Below are 15,377 nucleotides of genomic sequence, written 5' to 3'. Positions count from 1 at the left end.
CACAGCAAAATAATGCTGCAGCAACAGGATTTGAACGCTTACTCCATAATGTTGCTTGATCGGTGGTTCGGCTATTTTCTGGCCAAAAGTAGGCTACATGAAAAGTGCTATACTGTTAATATAATCATGTGCTAGTGTGGGCTTACAGTGAATGTATATAAATTATTAAAATAATCTGCATTTCCTGCGGTGCAGGAAAATTCTCAACACCAAAAGAGTGATCAAATTAGAATCCTACACCTGTATTACATAACATCATAGATATCGTAGGTGAGATGGGATGGTAGAAATGATATGTTAGGACTGAATTTCTTCCTGTGTTATTCTCCATTGGCACCTACTTGTCCAACCTGTTGTCCAACATGTGCACTGTATATTATAGTAGTTATGAATTATGAATTATTATTATTAATGGGGTAGGATTCACTATCTATGTTCTATTGATATCAATCCAGCTTTCACAAATACGTAATTGAATACATTAATCCGTTCAAGAAGAATGATGTTTTCCCTGGAAACTTCGTTACTGGAGTAGAAAGAATAGGATCCTGTGTCTTTTATTTTATTCATTAAAATTAAGAATTTCTAAGCTAGGCATACAATTTGGAACATGAACTTGAACACATTAACCACTAAGTTTGTGCCTGTACCTGTCATGTGTTTCCTGAAAGGTCTGAGGCCATTTGGAAACAAAAGAACAATCAGCTCTGTTTCAACAGGACTTTTTAATAGGTGAAAGTCCTGTGGAGATCCAGAGTCTGTTTCTATTACTGAAGAAGGATGTGCACAGGTCCATATGAAACAACAACAGCAAGTCATTCAACTCATGCCAGTTATAGGCACGAAAGGGCAAAAATGTACATCCTTTCGTGTGTCAGAGTTGGTCGAACCATTCACACTGTACACAGCTAAATCATGCAATGATTAGCAAATGTACATATTGTGTTGGGTACAACCAAAATATATGTTTTTTTCCCCCTTGTCTTTTCCACTGTATTATGATATTGATAAAGATGTCCCGGGGCTACTGACTTGCCCCAGTTTGATTGAGGGAAGAAGGGTGGAGATGTTAGTCAGACATCCGTGTCCATACATTCTCATTGGATAATTAGTTCATGTGGGGTTTTTTTTATGTGAAAGCTCTTTCACAATAGCCTTTATGCTGCACCTGTGATAGAAGTGGAATTATGCCCTGAAGCAATGTACCTTAGTTTGTTTGATACAAGTCTACTCAGGGCTAGACAGATATAGATACACACGGATATCACACACTCTCTGTCTGTCTCTCTATCTGTCTGTGAAGGTAGACAGTTCACTTATTGTATTTGGCGGCATTGACTTTTATCCCACCTTAGTAATTGTATATTGTTATCTTCAACCAAGCAGCTTAGCAGGAAGTTAGAAGCTGATAAACATTCACTTTTTGCACCTGATTTGCTATTGGTGCAGGATATGGTTATTATGCCGGGACTGTAAGGAAAATAAATCTACAAGCTAAAATCCAGCAAGTATCGCTAAAATGGTATGTAGCGGTTTCATTTCATTTTAAGTGTGTGTGTGTGTGTTATCTTTAGTTATGATGTTCTGTATACTCTTCCAGCCTGTACTATAGTAGGAAACGGACAAACAGAGTGTGCTGGGCTTTTGTATGTATGCTACTGTGTATGTATACTACTGTGTGTACTGTGTTTTTGTTTAGACAGCCTTTATGTGATGTGTATGTTTTTATTGATTCTATGGATCCTGGACTCCCTGGAGAACAGTGGCTATCCTGGCTAAATAGACTATCCTGGCTAAATCAATGAAAATAAATGAAATGACAGAATACAAAGTATACAGACACCAAAAGAACATTAGGACAGTCTTGTTCCATGCGCATATAGGCAGTGTGCGTCATGGCTGGATAGAACTTTCTTTTCACTTTGACATTATAGAGTATTTTGTGCAGATCATTGACAAAAAAATCACAATTAAATCTATTTCAATCCCACTTTGTAGCACAACAAAATTTGAAAAAATCCAAGGGGGTGAATACTTATGATTCCCACTGTATAGATTGAATAAGACATGGACATACGGTAGGTACATTGTTGTGTTTGCTTCTAGGTATGGTATGTAATCCAATAGATCTTATAGAAAACTAGTATTATTTGGTGATCCTCACATTCCTTGTTTGCCTCGTTGGTTCTCATTCGACGTGTCCGGCAGTGGGATTCAAAACCTGTGGATACTGACTTGTGGGAAATTTTATTAGTCACATGCGCCGAATACAACAGGTGTGTAGACCTTACAGTGAAATGCTTACTTACGAGCCCCTAACCAACAATGCAGTATAAAAAAGTACGGATAAGAATACGAAATAAAAATAACAAGTCATTAAAGAGCAGCAGTGAAATAACAATAGCGAGACTATACACAGGGGGGTACCGGCACAGGGTCAATGTGCGAGGGCACCGGTTAGTTGAGGTAATATGTACATGCAGGTAGAGTTATTAAAGTGACTGTGCATAGATGATAACAACAGAGAGTAGCAGCAGTGTAAAAGAAGGGGAGGGGGGGTCAACGCAAATAGTCTGGGTAGCCATTTGATTAGATGTTCAGGAGTCTTATGGCTTGGGGGTAGGAGCTGTTTAGAAGCCTCTTGGACCTAGACTTGGCACTCCAGTATCGCTTGCCGTGCGGTAGCAGAGAGAACAGTCTATGACTAGGGTGGCTGGAGTCTTTGACAATTTTTAGGTTCTTCCTCTGACACCGCCTGGTATAGAGGTCCTGGATGGCAGAAAGCTTGTCCCCAGTGATGTACTGGGCCATGTCGCACTACCCTCTGTAGTGCCTTGGGGTCGGAGGCTGAGCAGTTGCCACACCAGACAGTGATGCAATCCGTCAGGATGCTCTCGATGGTGCAGCTGTAGATCCTTTTGAGGATCTGAGGACCCACGGCAAATCTTTTCAGTCTCCCGAGGTCTGCCTAATGTTGTCAATACCATAGAATTAGCCATTAGAAAATTACTTTAATAGGATCTCTATAGTCATTGCCCAGGTGCTGTAGCAGTTTGATCCTTTTTCTACCTGGCTGTTACCAGAGAGACATCTACACCAGTGTTTCCCAACTCTGGACAAGCACACCTGATTCTACTTGTAAACTAATCATCAAGTACTTGACAAGTTGAATCAGGTGGTTTTGTCCGGGGCTACAACAAAAATGTGTGCTGTTGGGGGGTACTTGAGGACCAGAGTTGGGTAACACTGATCTATACCATTCAGCTTGGCCAGTTTGATTTTGACAAGAATGCTATATACTATAGACTATCAGTAACATTTCAACTTACTACCTACAAATTTAACCCTAACACTAACCCTTACCCTAACACTAGCCCTAACCTTAACCCTTACCTTTATTCCAAACCTTACCCTAACCGTAACCATAGCAGGCAGTTGCTTATCAATAGTTAGTCAGTTGATTATCAGATAATTTGTTGATAGTATGACCATCTGTAGAGCATCTACAGAAGAACTATCCAAATAAAGTGTGACCGAATATTTACCTAATCTTAGTAGTAATAGTTGAAGATGTTAAGGATTTAAGGTTAATGCATTATTCAGAGAATGAATCTATTCTATGTAAATGTACTACATCATTGAGCACATCTCATATCAGGGCTCTCCAAAACTTGTTCCTGGAGCGCTACCCCCCTGTAGGTCTTCGTTCAAACCCCAGTTGTAACTAACCTGATTCAGCTTATCAACCAGCTAATTATTACAATCAGGTGTGCTAGATAAGGGTTGGAGCGAAAACCTACTGGACGGTGGCTCTCCAGGAATAGGATTGGAGAACCCTGCTTTATATTAAGGACTGAAAAAAAGTGAGATGGGAACTAACATCTGTGGTTATTTGTATAGCTGTGCCAAAACCAACAGGTGTGTCGGTTCTCCATCTGGGTATTTATCTTTCTGTTTTTTTTTCTCTGTCTCCTCCAAGAGCTCAGACAGAGTGTTGAACCGCATCGGCAGTTTTTTTTCCATGAAAAAGAAGAGCCGGAGCGGTTCACTCTCAGCAGACTCAGAGGATGGATCTTGGCTGGGTCCTGGCTCTCCCGTCTCCCCCCAGTCCCCTGGTTCTCCCGTCTCCCCCCAGTCCCCTGGTTCTCCTTTCTCCCCCCACCAACCTCCACAGGAAGACTGGCAAAGGACCCCCACCACCACCCGGAGAGAGGGGGAGGTAGTGGAAGCCGGAGCTGGGCCAGTGCAGGAAAGTTTGTCAGAGCTCCAGGAGGAGGGATCGGTGTTCAGTACCAGCTCCAGCCCTGGTACCTCCAGCCTAGCCTCTCTGGTGGTGGTGGACGGAGGGGACCTTTTGTTTGCAGGCAGCGACAGCAGCGGTCGTGGCAGCGTGAGGGAGGTGCAGGCGAGCTGGACCGAGGCAGAGTCAGACGGAGAGGCAGACAGGAATTCTTGGAATCTGACTCCCACGAACTTGTCCTCCACCGGAGCAGACCAAGTCCCAGAGCTCAGCCCCACCGAGGACGTAGTGGGAGAGGCGAGCAGGAGGCTGCAGGTACATCTGGAACAAACCACTGTGAAAGACAGAGAGGGGTCGGGAGGGGGCAGCCCAGTGGTCCAAAACACCCTCAGGTCATTTGAGCTCTCCCAATCTCACCTTAAGACTGACTTCACACCTCTGGTCACTGAGTCTAAAAAGACCTCCCTGAAAACATCTGTTGGAGAGAAGGGGAGTTACCTGGTGGGAGTGACTGTAGGCTCTCAATCCCGCACCCCGTCCTCCTCAGATCCCCAGCCAGAGGGAGAGGAGGGGGAGGACAGCCCAGCCATGGGGAAGAAAAACAGGAGGAGGGCTCTGAAATCCACCAGCAGCAGCTCGGCTGAAACAGCTCCCCCCACACAGACCACGTTACATGGGGGAGAGGAGGGGACGATGCAGGACTCACCAGTGAAGCTACATAAAGCCTTGTGGGTGGAAACACACCTGGGAGAAGAGGAGGGGGAGAGGAAGGGAAAGAGGAAGAGTGCAAACTCGCATCCAGTCCTGGCCATACCTATGACTGTGGCCCCTGTGGAGTACCCTGATACTGCAGGTGTCATGGCCACTCTAACTCCTTCAGCAGTATCAGCAGCAGAGGCCAGTGGCAGAGAGCCAAAGCCAAAGATGGCTGTATCCACAGCACCAGACTCCAAGGAGTCCAAAACAACAAACAAAGCCCAGCCAGAGGCGAACAGTCCAGGCACAGACTCAGAGAGCAGCACCCCTCTAGAGTACCAGATGACCCTGAGCAAAGAGGAAAAGCGCAGGAGTGTGAAACTGTCCCGCAGTGAGAAGATTTTCCCTAAGAAGGTGTATGTGAGCCCTGAGCCCAGTTTTGACGGGGACGAGCAGACAAAAACAGAGCTAGAAAAGAATGACATCGCAGACTTGGCTTCAAAGATTCCTCAGAAGTCAGAGGTGAAACTGTAAGTATCTTTATTTTACATTTTCTTTGGTCTTTTTAAAGAGTGCTTTGATCCTAAAGTGTGAGAGACAGATTGAGAGAGAGACTGAGAGATTGAGAGAGAGAAAGAAAAAAAACACCTGAGCTGTGCCTATTTGTACCAGAGGAGAACAATAACAGCAGTTCTTAGTACAGCTGAAAAACTCCTGCGTCATTAAAATGTCACTTACATTACTTACTGTATACTTTACTTGGGCTACATGATTACTGATAGTACTACTATAGGTCATCGACTATGCAACAATACTGTATCTTCCTATGTGATTGTCACAAAATACTGTGTGCACAGTTAGTCTATACAACGCAGTCAGTAGACTTCCTTAAATTGTTAAGTCAGTTGTTCAAATGAACTGTTTTATTTAAATCAAAATGGAGATTTACTCCAGGCATTATTTCCATCTTGAATGATGACTAATGGCAGAAGCAACTAGTCACTTTGTTTGACTAAAGGGTTTAATGAGTAGACTCAGTACAAGGCTGACAAATGTAAGGCACACTATTCTGATATCCACATATCTTTCAGACATAGTAATGCCACAAGGCATGTTTTTGTTGTTGTATCATATTAATGTGATGTAGCCTGTTTTTTAGATTAAAATGTATATCTTTATGGAATCAATTTGAAAATGCTTGGAATTCATCCAAGACTCTTCATGGATTTATTGTTCTACTGATACCTGAGGGGATGTTCTGCATTGCTGGAAGTTTTAAGTGAGAGCAGTTTTTCACAATCTGTTTGGTCAAGCTACTCAGTGCAGAAAGATTCATTTCAGTTTCACTTTGCACATATTGCTAAAGGCTGTTTTCCTTATCTGAATGTCACGTTTATTTGGTTTTTGGTTAAAAACATTTTTTTTTTTTAAATGCATGAAATGAAAATGAAATGTTTGAAATGTATGTATTCACTACTGTAAGTCACTCTGGATAAGAGCGTCTGCTAAATGACTAAAATGTGAATGTAAATGTTATAATGGTTGGTATAAATGAAGTACCATATCAATGTAGTTAAACAACAACACTTGTTTGTGGTGACAAGTTTGTTCTGCACACTAAATTATTTTACCCTCCTGTCCTCAAAGTTAATCACACATTTTCTCTCTTCTCTAAACAGCTCGCCAAGCCTCAAACAAGTTAATGTAGACCTCAAGGAACCAAACAATGACTGTATCATCACTGCTGGAGAGATAACCAAGGGTACAGACTCTGATCGAAGACACCATCACCCCAAGGCTGTAGACAGTTGCCCAACGTCCCCAACCCCAGAGCTGGATGAGGCCTCTCCAATCACAACTATGCCAGGACGTAAAACACAGCCCAACACAGGAGGTTCAAGGGTTAGATGTCAGGGGACGACCCAGGTCACCCCGTCTAAACCAGGTGACAAAGTAGGCAATGTAACCAGTCGGTCAAAGTGCCCACCTCCTCCGGTTGGACCCAAGTCCAAAGCTGTCCTGGGCATGGCTAAGGGAAAGGGTCTCAAAGATGGTGGCAAGGCAGGGATTTCTAGTGGGGCTTCATCACAAAGGACACCTAAAGATGGTGGTGAGAAAACAGAGGTTATGTCACCTACATTAAAGGATCAACCCACCGCCGGAAAAACAGAGGTCAACGACAGCCCCAAGTCGAAAATTCCCCAAAAGTCACAGACAGAAGCTGTATCAAAACCTCCACTGTCACCAGGCACAAACTCAGTGGTTGATGTTTCAGTGGCTGTGTCTCTACCTGTGCTTGGTTCCAAACCCCAGAAGATCCCTAAACCTAAACATTTAATGATTAAAACAGACAAAAAGCCTATCACCGAGGAGGTGAATGAAGTGGGTTCAGGGGGGAAACCAACTCCAGAGCCTGTTACGTCAGAAGAGGCATCACCTACTAAAGAACCAGAAATGTCACCTGTGAACTCAGATAAGGTAAACCTGTTCAATGGGATGGAGAAAGACCCTGAGGACAACACGACTGACATAGCCAAAACAAGTGAAACCAAAGATGTCAAAAAGCAGGCTCCCACACGCCCAGACAGCACCAACAGCAGCATGATACCAAAGAGCCGGTTACCCAAAGCCCCAGACAACTCTTTGTCTCTGGTCAGAAAGATGAAAGACGGCAAAATCCAAACCATCGACACAGGGAGTAAAACTACCAAAACCACTGAGAGAGCATCAGTTGTCAATAGTAGGCCTTCCACACCAACCAGCCCAAAGCAGCAGGAGCTTCTCAGACCAGAGGAAAGGCCCCCAGATGAGACAATGACCACTGAACCTGAGAAGGGTAAGACAAACATGTCATGGATTTTGAACATGGGATATTGATAAGATTCTGTCTGCCTATTCATAGCCCCTGTCTAGCTAACACGTTTTAGATATGTGTTTAGAAGTGGTAATGTTTCAGAATTATCCAATGGTTTAATTTCTTTGATGGACAAGAGGAATTGTAAATGTCACATATTTAAGAGAGAGGGATAGCTCTCATTTTGCAATGCATTATGAAAACTAACCAACAAACTGTTATACATAAATAATACTAACTGTCTGACTAACTATTGTATCACCAACAGGAAGCAAGCTGCCCTGCCCTTTGCAAACAAACCTGCCCCAACAGGCCTCCAATAAGAGCACTCCCCGTGATGACGGGGAAACACCCACCCCTCCCTCACTGTTACCAACCAAGCCAGAGAAACCCACCTCCCTTGGACTTAAGAAGAAGAGTAACATCACATCACACACCATGGACATGACTGCTGATGATTCTAGGAAGGCTTCACCACTGAGTTTGAAAAGTCCAGTGAAAGATCCAAGTGATTCTGTGACTGTGGCTAGCAAGCGTGCAATGTTCCGTCAGATAACCCCCCCTAAAGGCAAGCCCAGCAAGCCCCTCAAGAAATCCGAGCAAACTATGAACTCTGAAACACAATCTAAATCCATACAAGATCATGTGTCACTGGTCACAGATAACTCTCAAATAGATGATCAACAAACCACACTAGCAACACACCAGCAACTGTTTGTAAATGATCAAATAGATGAACCAGCAGTCACTGGAACAAAGAAATCACTAGAGGACAGGAGCAGTAGTAGTACACCTGAAACAAAACTGGATACAAAATCTGAAAATGCACCAAAAAAATCTACATCAGTCAAAACTACCTGTATTACAAAGGAACAACAAACCAAACCATACCCAGATCTCTCATCCGAGACAGAGAGTGACCACAACTATGTGGAAGCCTTAACCAATACACCACTGCAGCAGATGGGTCCTGTAAGCCCAGGTGTAGTCCTGGAGAAACGCCCAACTGAACCAAGCCTCATTGTGTCTGCCTCAAGCACACCTACCCATGAGGAAGTAATATATACATCCACCAAGCCTGAATTGACTGACCGCATTCATACTGACACTGAGACCCAAGCTAATAAGAAAAGTGATGAGTATAATGAAAATGCTTCTACAGCTTCAGAGAAGCTCATACTTAGTGCTGGGGAAGGGATATCCAATACGAATCAGCCTGTGGAACATGGCCTGGATGGAGCAAAGGATAGCTCACCCAAAAACGCATCCACTGTAGTTGAAAGAAGAGAGAGTCAAGATACGGCAACACAGTCAACTCTCTTTGGCTCAGAGGAAAAATCTAAGAAACTAGCTAATGCTCAAACCCCTGATATAGTACCTATTCGTAATGGCATAGTTTCTGATATATCCATAATGTCTGGGAAAGAGACTGAAGTACAGAAGGGGGGAGAGCCAGTGAAGGTCTCCGACATTATAACAGAGGCTGCGATTGTTCTGAAACCAATTAAAAATGGTGAGGTCCAACTGAACAAAGAGCTTCCTTCACTGACACAGAATTTGGCAGATGCACATAGTGGGCCACACAAAGAAAACAAAGAGGACAAACGGGGTGAGGCGGCAACTAAGAGCACAGTTACTAAGATGGATGCAAAACAGGAATCAAAGATCATAACTACAAAAGATCAGAAGGAGAAAGTGACAAAACAAGAAGAAAGACCCAGCGAAGGAGCGACTAAGATATTAGACACAAAACAGGACTCAAAATCCATAAGAACAAAAGCTCAGGAGAAGAAGGTCTTGGTCCTCAAAGAACCCCCTAAAACGACAAAAGCAAACCCCAAGGCTGAGCTGCCTCTTCAGCTGCCAACTTCTCTGAAGCTCCCCTCTCCCCCTAAACCTCTCCCTCTGAAACAGGAATCTCCGTCCAGCTGGCTGAACGTGGAGCGCGGCTCCAAACAGGAGCAGAAGAGGGAGACCAAGAGAAGGCTGGACTGTTCAGCCAGCGAGGATGAGAGTCTGGCTGAGACTGACAACGTGGATGACTTCATCAGGAGCATTAAGGAACTGGGCACCCCCTTTCCCCTGCCCCCCAAGAGGCACCACGACCATGCCAAGACCTCCTCGCCCCCCTTTGCCCTGCCCGCCATCAAGGAGGACCGCTTCGAGAACCCTTTTGACGCTGATGGCTTCCAGTTTGGCCTGAAAAAGAGGACAAAGGATAAAGAAACCCCGGCCATGTTGATAAAGAAACAGGCCAGGGAGGAGAAGACACAGACAAGAAGGGCTAATGCAGAGGACAGTCTTCTCTTCAAAGCCCTCCAGTCTCCATCTAGAGCCCGGAGAAAACCAGGGTGTCAAACAGATGGGAAAGATGGAGAGGTGGACATTAAGGTAGAGGTGAAGAGGGAAGTAGAGAAGAAAGAGGAGCAAGGGGAAGAAACCAGTCAGCTCACGTCACGGCTAGGAAGGACGTCCCTACTCTCCAACCTATTGAGCTCCCCCAGGACTTCCAGAAGGAACAAAGGGGATCCTTCCTCCTCAGTCTCTAATGGTGCTCCTCCCTCTCCTACCACCCAGGGCACAGTGCCAGAAAGGGCGGGTTGGAGAGGTATGAATCCGGGCCTGAGTATGGGTGTGGTTGCAACTGGTGAGTCAATAATCAGTCCCTCCTCACCTCCTCCTCTCCCCTTGTTCACTGAGCTAAAGCTGCCAGATCCCCTGGAGCAGTATCTCAGGACAGACAAAGGATCTTCACAGAGTAGTGCTACACAGAGTACAATGGCTAGCCCTGTAATGGGCTTAGGTCACGGTACTGGACTAAAGGGACTTACCTTAGGACTTCATCCAGCCACCAACCACATCCCACAGGCCCCTCTGAATGGTGTTCCTGCTGCCAACCCTAAGGTAAGAGTCTCAGACAAGACTGCATGAAGCCAACTGACAGTTTGGGCTTTTCCATCATTACTGTACTGTATGTATCTATGTTATTTTATTTATCCATCTAAAATCTCTATACACAGGTACTTTGTACTAGATTGAGAAATAGGTTTTCTTTTCCATAGAGATTAAAATTGCATGATTGATACATAACTATGGTTGTCTCTACCTGCCCGAGTCTCTCATATTCTCTCAGTACTGCTTTACTCCTGGAAACAGAGGATTCAGTTTTACAACTAAATGAGTTCTGACCTGCAGGGCATTGTTTAATGGGCTGAGCAGATACTTCAGAACCTGTTCACTTTATACAGGCATCTAAAGTATCTCCATGGCAACACGCCACTAAATCAAATCAGGTCCAGCTTTGTCTTTTAGAATGTTGAAATTCAATAACAAGTTCTAGACGTTTACAAGTTATGGCTCTTAGAAACAAGTCATGAATTGTTTGCGAGTAAAGACAAGAAGAGGCATTCTTCAATAAACGTTTGTATACACCTTCGCCAGAACCACTCCATTTTGTACATACATTTTAATGCTCAGACCAGACACATAAACCTGCAAATAAGCCTACTTCTCTCATGTTGTTTTGTTTACATGACTGCCATCTTACATTCTGCCCAGCAAGCAGTGCGTGTGTAGACCAATGTTGGTTTGCTCTTACACACTAATGTACAGTACATGGCGTGTAGGCTGCTAACTATTGATGTTCTTAAGCTTGCAAATGTATAACTGGTAGTCTTTTGTTGAGTTATTTCTATCTGGAGGCAGTCCAGTGTTCTGCCGGGAGTACAGAAAATACACAGGATACTTGTGCTTTTCCACCCCCCAGTCCCTCAGAGGAAAATGAAAGTCAGCATGCTTTCTTTTCCTTTTCAGATTCCAGAAGTGAGAGGGTTCCACAAACGGCCTGGGAAGGTACGATTGACTTTACATTCAAAACAAAATACTGTATCCACCGTTCAGTGTTTTATAGTAGCACGATACGATGCAAGGTCTACAACTAGTTGTGTGTTGGGGAGTTCTACATTATTTATTCTCATATACTTTTGATATTTTATGGTGATTATCTGGAAAGATATTTCATAAAACAACATCTGCAGTATTCAACTCAGTCTGTTGTATCAGAAATTGCAATTGACAATGATACAATCACCAAGTGTCACATGTTGTAATGACCATGAGCTGTACTTACTGTAAATCTCTACATCCTGTTGTAGATAGTGCTCCATGAGCAGGCTCAGTTTGGAGGAGAGGCCTACGAGGTGTTTGGGGACGTGGAGGATGCCTCCGTAATGAAGCTGTCTCCTGTCATCTCAGTCAGGGTCATCAGGGGATGGTAAGACTATTTGTTGTGATTGTCACTGGTTACCACAGCCACAAAGTAAGAATTGTCTATATCGTATGTTTTTGGTTGTTGCTTTTTGGTCTTAATTTAAGGTTAGGCATAAGGTTAGTGGTGTGGTTAAGGTTAGGTTTAAAATCACATTTTAAGAAGATATATTGTAGAAATAAGCTATGACTTTGTGGCTGTGGTAACTAGTGACAATCGTTTGTCGGGGACAAACTTCATTCCTCATTCCCTCACTCTCTATTTCATAAATTAATGCTTTATTTCATACAAATCTTACATTTTTTACTTGTCACAATCCTGTATTACATTATTAATTGATTCATGTCTCATGTTAAAGACGCATGACAGCAACTCAATATTTTGTGACTGTTAGGGAACATGCCTCTCAGTGTGTCATCACATCCTGTCCCTGTAGCTGGCTGCTGTATGAGAAGCCAGGGTTCCAGGGGCGGACCATCGCCCTGGAGGAGGGGCCCATGGAGCTGGTCAATGTGTGGGCAGAGGAGGTGACGCCAGGGGCACTGGATCACATGGGTCTGCCTGTGCCAACCTCACCCATGGTCATCGGATCTATCCGCCTGGCAGTGAGGGACTACAGTCTACCTCGGATTGACCTGTTCACTGAAGTGAATGGTCTGGGGAGAATGACATCCTTCTGCGATGACACTATTGAGATCTGCTCTTACGGGAACATACAGAATACCGGCTCCATCAAGGTCCACTCTGGAGTGTAAGTTCTACCTTCATTCTAACAAGGTTGTAGGTTCAAATCTTAGTAAAGAATTTGCTTCATTATTAAATTAAATTCAATATACTATACTTTCCCCAGCAGGCTTGCTGTTGTTCAAAAGCATGTTGAAATGGATGATACAGTGTGCAAACTATCATTTTGCATTTTCACTCACTATAGTGTGTATGCGTTATTTTTAGCAACTCTTGTCATGGAGGCTGATCTTTCTTCACTTTTCTCATTGGAATTCAGGCTGGCCTGCATTGTTTGTTGGTATGACATAATTTGCTGTTAGGAAATGTTATCTCAGTCACAAAAATGTTGTTGTTTTTTGTAGACAGTACATTGGTGCTGCTACACTCTTAGAAAAAAAGGGTTCCAAAAAAAGGGTTCCAAAAGGGTCTTCGACTGTCCCTATAGGAGAACCCTTTTTGGTTCCAGGTAGAACATTTTTGAGTTCCATGTAGAACCCTCTGTGGAAGGGTTCTAAATGGAACCCAAAGGGTTTCTACCTGGAACCGAAAAGGGTTCTTCAAAGGTTTATCAAATGGGAACAGCCGAATAACTCTTTTAGGCTCTAGATAGAAAGGTGCTAACAGTGTATGTTGATTATTTTGAACATAGTTTAGTGAATCTGCTCATGTCTGTCTGTCTTAGGTGTGTTGTCGAATCATAGTGCTAATGCCCTGAAATCGTATTTGGATGTGTTTTAAAGTTAATATTTACATGACAGCTGAAGAACAAGGGTGGGATTTTAGTGTCTTGTACAAGTGTCTAATCTTTGTTTGTGTGTGTGTGGCCCTTGTCGCTATCCCATAGCTGGCTGGTGTATGGTGACCCAGGGTTTGGGGGTCTCTTATCGGTGTTGGAGGCGGGCGAGTACCCCTGTCCAGAGGCCTGGGCATTCCCTCAGCCCTTCATCGGATCGCTGAAAACACTCAAAATGGTACTGGATCATTATGTCTTTCTTAATTATATTTTTAAAAACACTGTCCCCTTACTGTATATTCTACTGTTTTATCTCCATGATGCTAAAGGCCTGTGTGGTTTTCCATCTCTTACAGGGTGGGATAAAGGTGGAGCATCCTAATGAAGTAAAGGTATGCTTCCCCTCTTTGAATTATTCTGTTTTTATAGCTATTCCCATGACCATTCATATTTACATCAACGTCTAAGGATTAAACAAAATTAAAAACAGTCTGTGAATGACAGTGGGAACTTTTAACAACAGCAGAAGCCTCTTACAACAAAACCTCACAATATCCAAATGCCTGGCTTTTTTCTGGTGACATGGCTGAAGACTAGCTGTGATATGATGGGACGACATATTATTATAGCACAGCTGTCATCCTAAGTCCTCTGCCTTATAAAATCTGTTAATTGTGAAACAGACCAACAGGCCTGTTGTTTCAGGTGGATTGACTAGTGACTAGTGAGAGAACTATGTGTGCCCTGGCAGATCTATGGGCGCATAGCACAAAAGTGTGTTGTCTCTGCATGCTGGGTTGTGGTTGCCAGTAGAGCTGTTTGTTTAGGACATTCTGGCAGACCAGATGAGGTCTAAAATGTAGAAATATGCAAGCGCATTTCATAGGTTTCAAGGGGCTAATAATGTAGCAGTTTGGCTCAATATCTGCTGAACATTTGTTTAACCATTAAAATAAACAATTGATTGATGGTTTAGGAAAAGTACCACCTAGCCCTCTGGGCTCAATATTGCACTGTCAGACAGGCAGTTGAGAAATGTTCTGTCCAGAGGTACAGGGCCTAGGGGGGTGGAATCTGTGGTATGAGGAGCATGCTTCCCTGGGATGTGGACAGGTATGGACAAGAGCACTTTGCCCACCTCAGCACATCAGCCTCAACTTTAACCCTTCTCTCTCCTTCAGGCTCTGGTGTACGAGAGGCCGTGCTTCGAGGGCGAGTGTGTGGAGATTGACGATGATGTGTACGACTTCAGAGAGGGAGGAGAGGAGGAAGAGGGGGGGGCGGAGGAGGTGGTGGAGGAGGAGGCAGAAGGTAATCCAGTCAGAAGGAAGACGTTGTGTTCTGTGGGATCCATCAAGATCCTTCGTGGACTGTAAGTACTTGTGGTTGATCTCAGCTGACATACAGTAGGGAATAGTATTGTAATGGAATGACCCCTCCTCTGCCCATATTGACCTGCCATAACACAGATTAACGGTCTATTCATTTTATACTGTATTGGGTCAGATCCGTTCTAACATCACCCTCTGGGCTTTATTTTAACAAACTTAAAGCAATGGTAAATCTAAGCGTAGGAGGTAGAGCTATATGGTTCAGGTGTGTGTCAGAAATATTTTTGCTATTTTCACTATCACACTTATCGGTAAGTGAGCGAAAGGGCTGGGTTTTGATGATGAATGAACAAGTTGTGGGTATGTCAAGGCTTGGCCCCTCACTGGCCAATCAGAACGTGCCCCAATGACAAAATATGTGGTTGCGCCAAGTTGTGTATTTACGGTCTTTTATGTACTGCCTTGGAATCAATTCCAATGTTAGTCTGTTATAGTTTGTTAAATGGCTTACAGAAACGAAATAACAAAAT

At 43.7% G+C, this 15,377-nt stretch overlaps 1 protein-coding gene across 5 annotated transcripts in view; it reads left to right on the top strand.

Moving 5' to 3' along the window:
* LOC106572557 (mucin-12) overlaps positions 1 to 15,377 on the top strand; it is a 49,952-nt gene that overhangs the window by 21,754 nt on the left and 12,821 nt on the right. For 3 of the 5 annotated variants that reach the window (XM_014146879.2, XM_014147025.2, XM_014147180.2), the window contains exons 3-11: positions 3,980 to 5,466; positions 6,616 to 7,772; positions 8,059 to 10,694; positions 11,604 to 11,642; positions 11,945 to 12,063; positions 12,452 to 12,808; positions 13,628 to 13,754; positions 13,873 to 13,908; positions 14,698 to 14,888. In XM_014146879.2, coding sequence (XP_014002354.2) covers positions 3,980 to 5,466; positions 6,616 to 7,772; positions 8,059 to 10,694; positions 11,604 to 11,642; positions 11,945 to 12,063; positions 12,452 to 12,808; positions 13,628 to 13,754; positions 13,873 to 13,908; positions 14,698 to 14,888 — 6,149 coding nt within the window. Of the gene's footprint in view, positions 1 to 723; positions 1,523 to 3,979; positions 5,467 to 6,615; positions 7,773 to 8,058; positions 10,695 to 11,603; positions 11,643 to 11,944; positions 12,064 to 12,451; positions 12,809 to 13,627; positions 13,755 to 13,872; positions 13,909 to 14,697; positions 14,889 to 15,377 lie in introns of those variants that run through there. The other 2 variants (XM_045714899.1, XM_014146942.2) reach the window with 2 other exon arrangements.

The sequence above is a fragment of the Salmo salar genome, chromosome ssa01 (genome assembly GCF_905237065.1).
Source record: "Salmo salar chromosome ssa01, Ssal_v3.1, whole genome shotgun sequence".
Lineage (NCBI taxonomy): Eukaryota > Metazoa > Chordata > Actinopteri > Salmoniformes > Salmonidae > Salmo > Salmo salar.
This window is presented reverse-complemented; position numbering and strand designations above follow the sequence as displayed.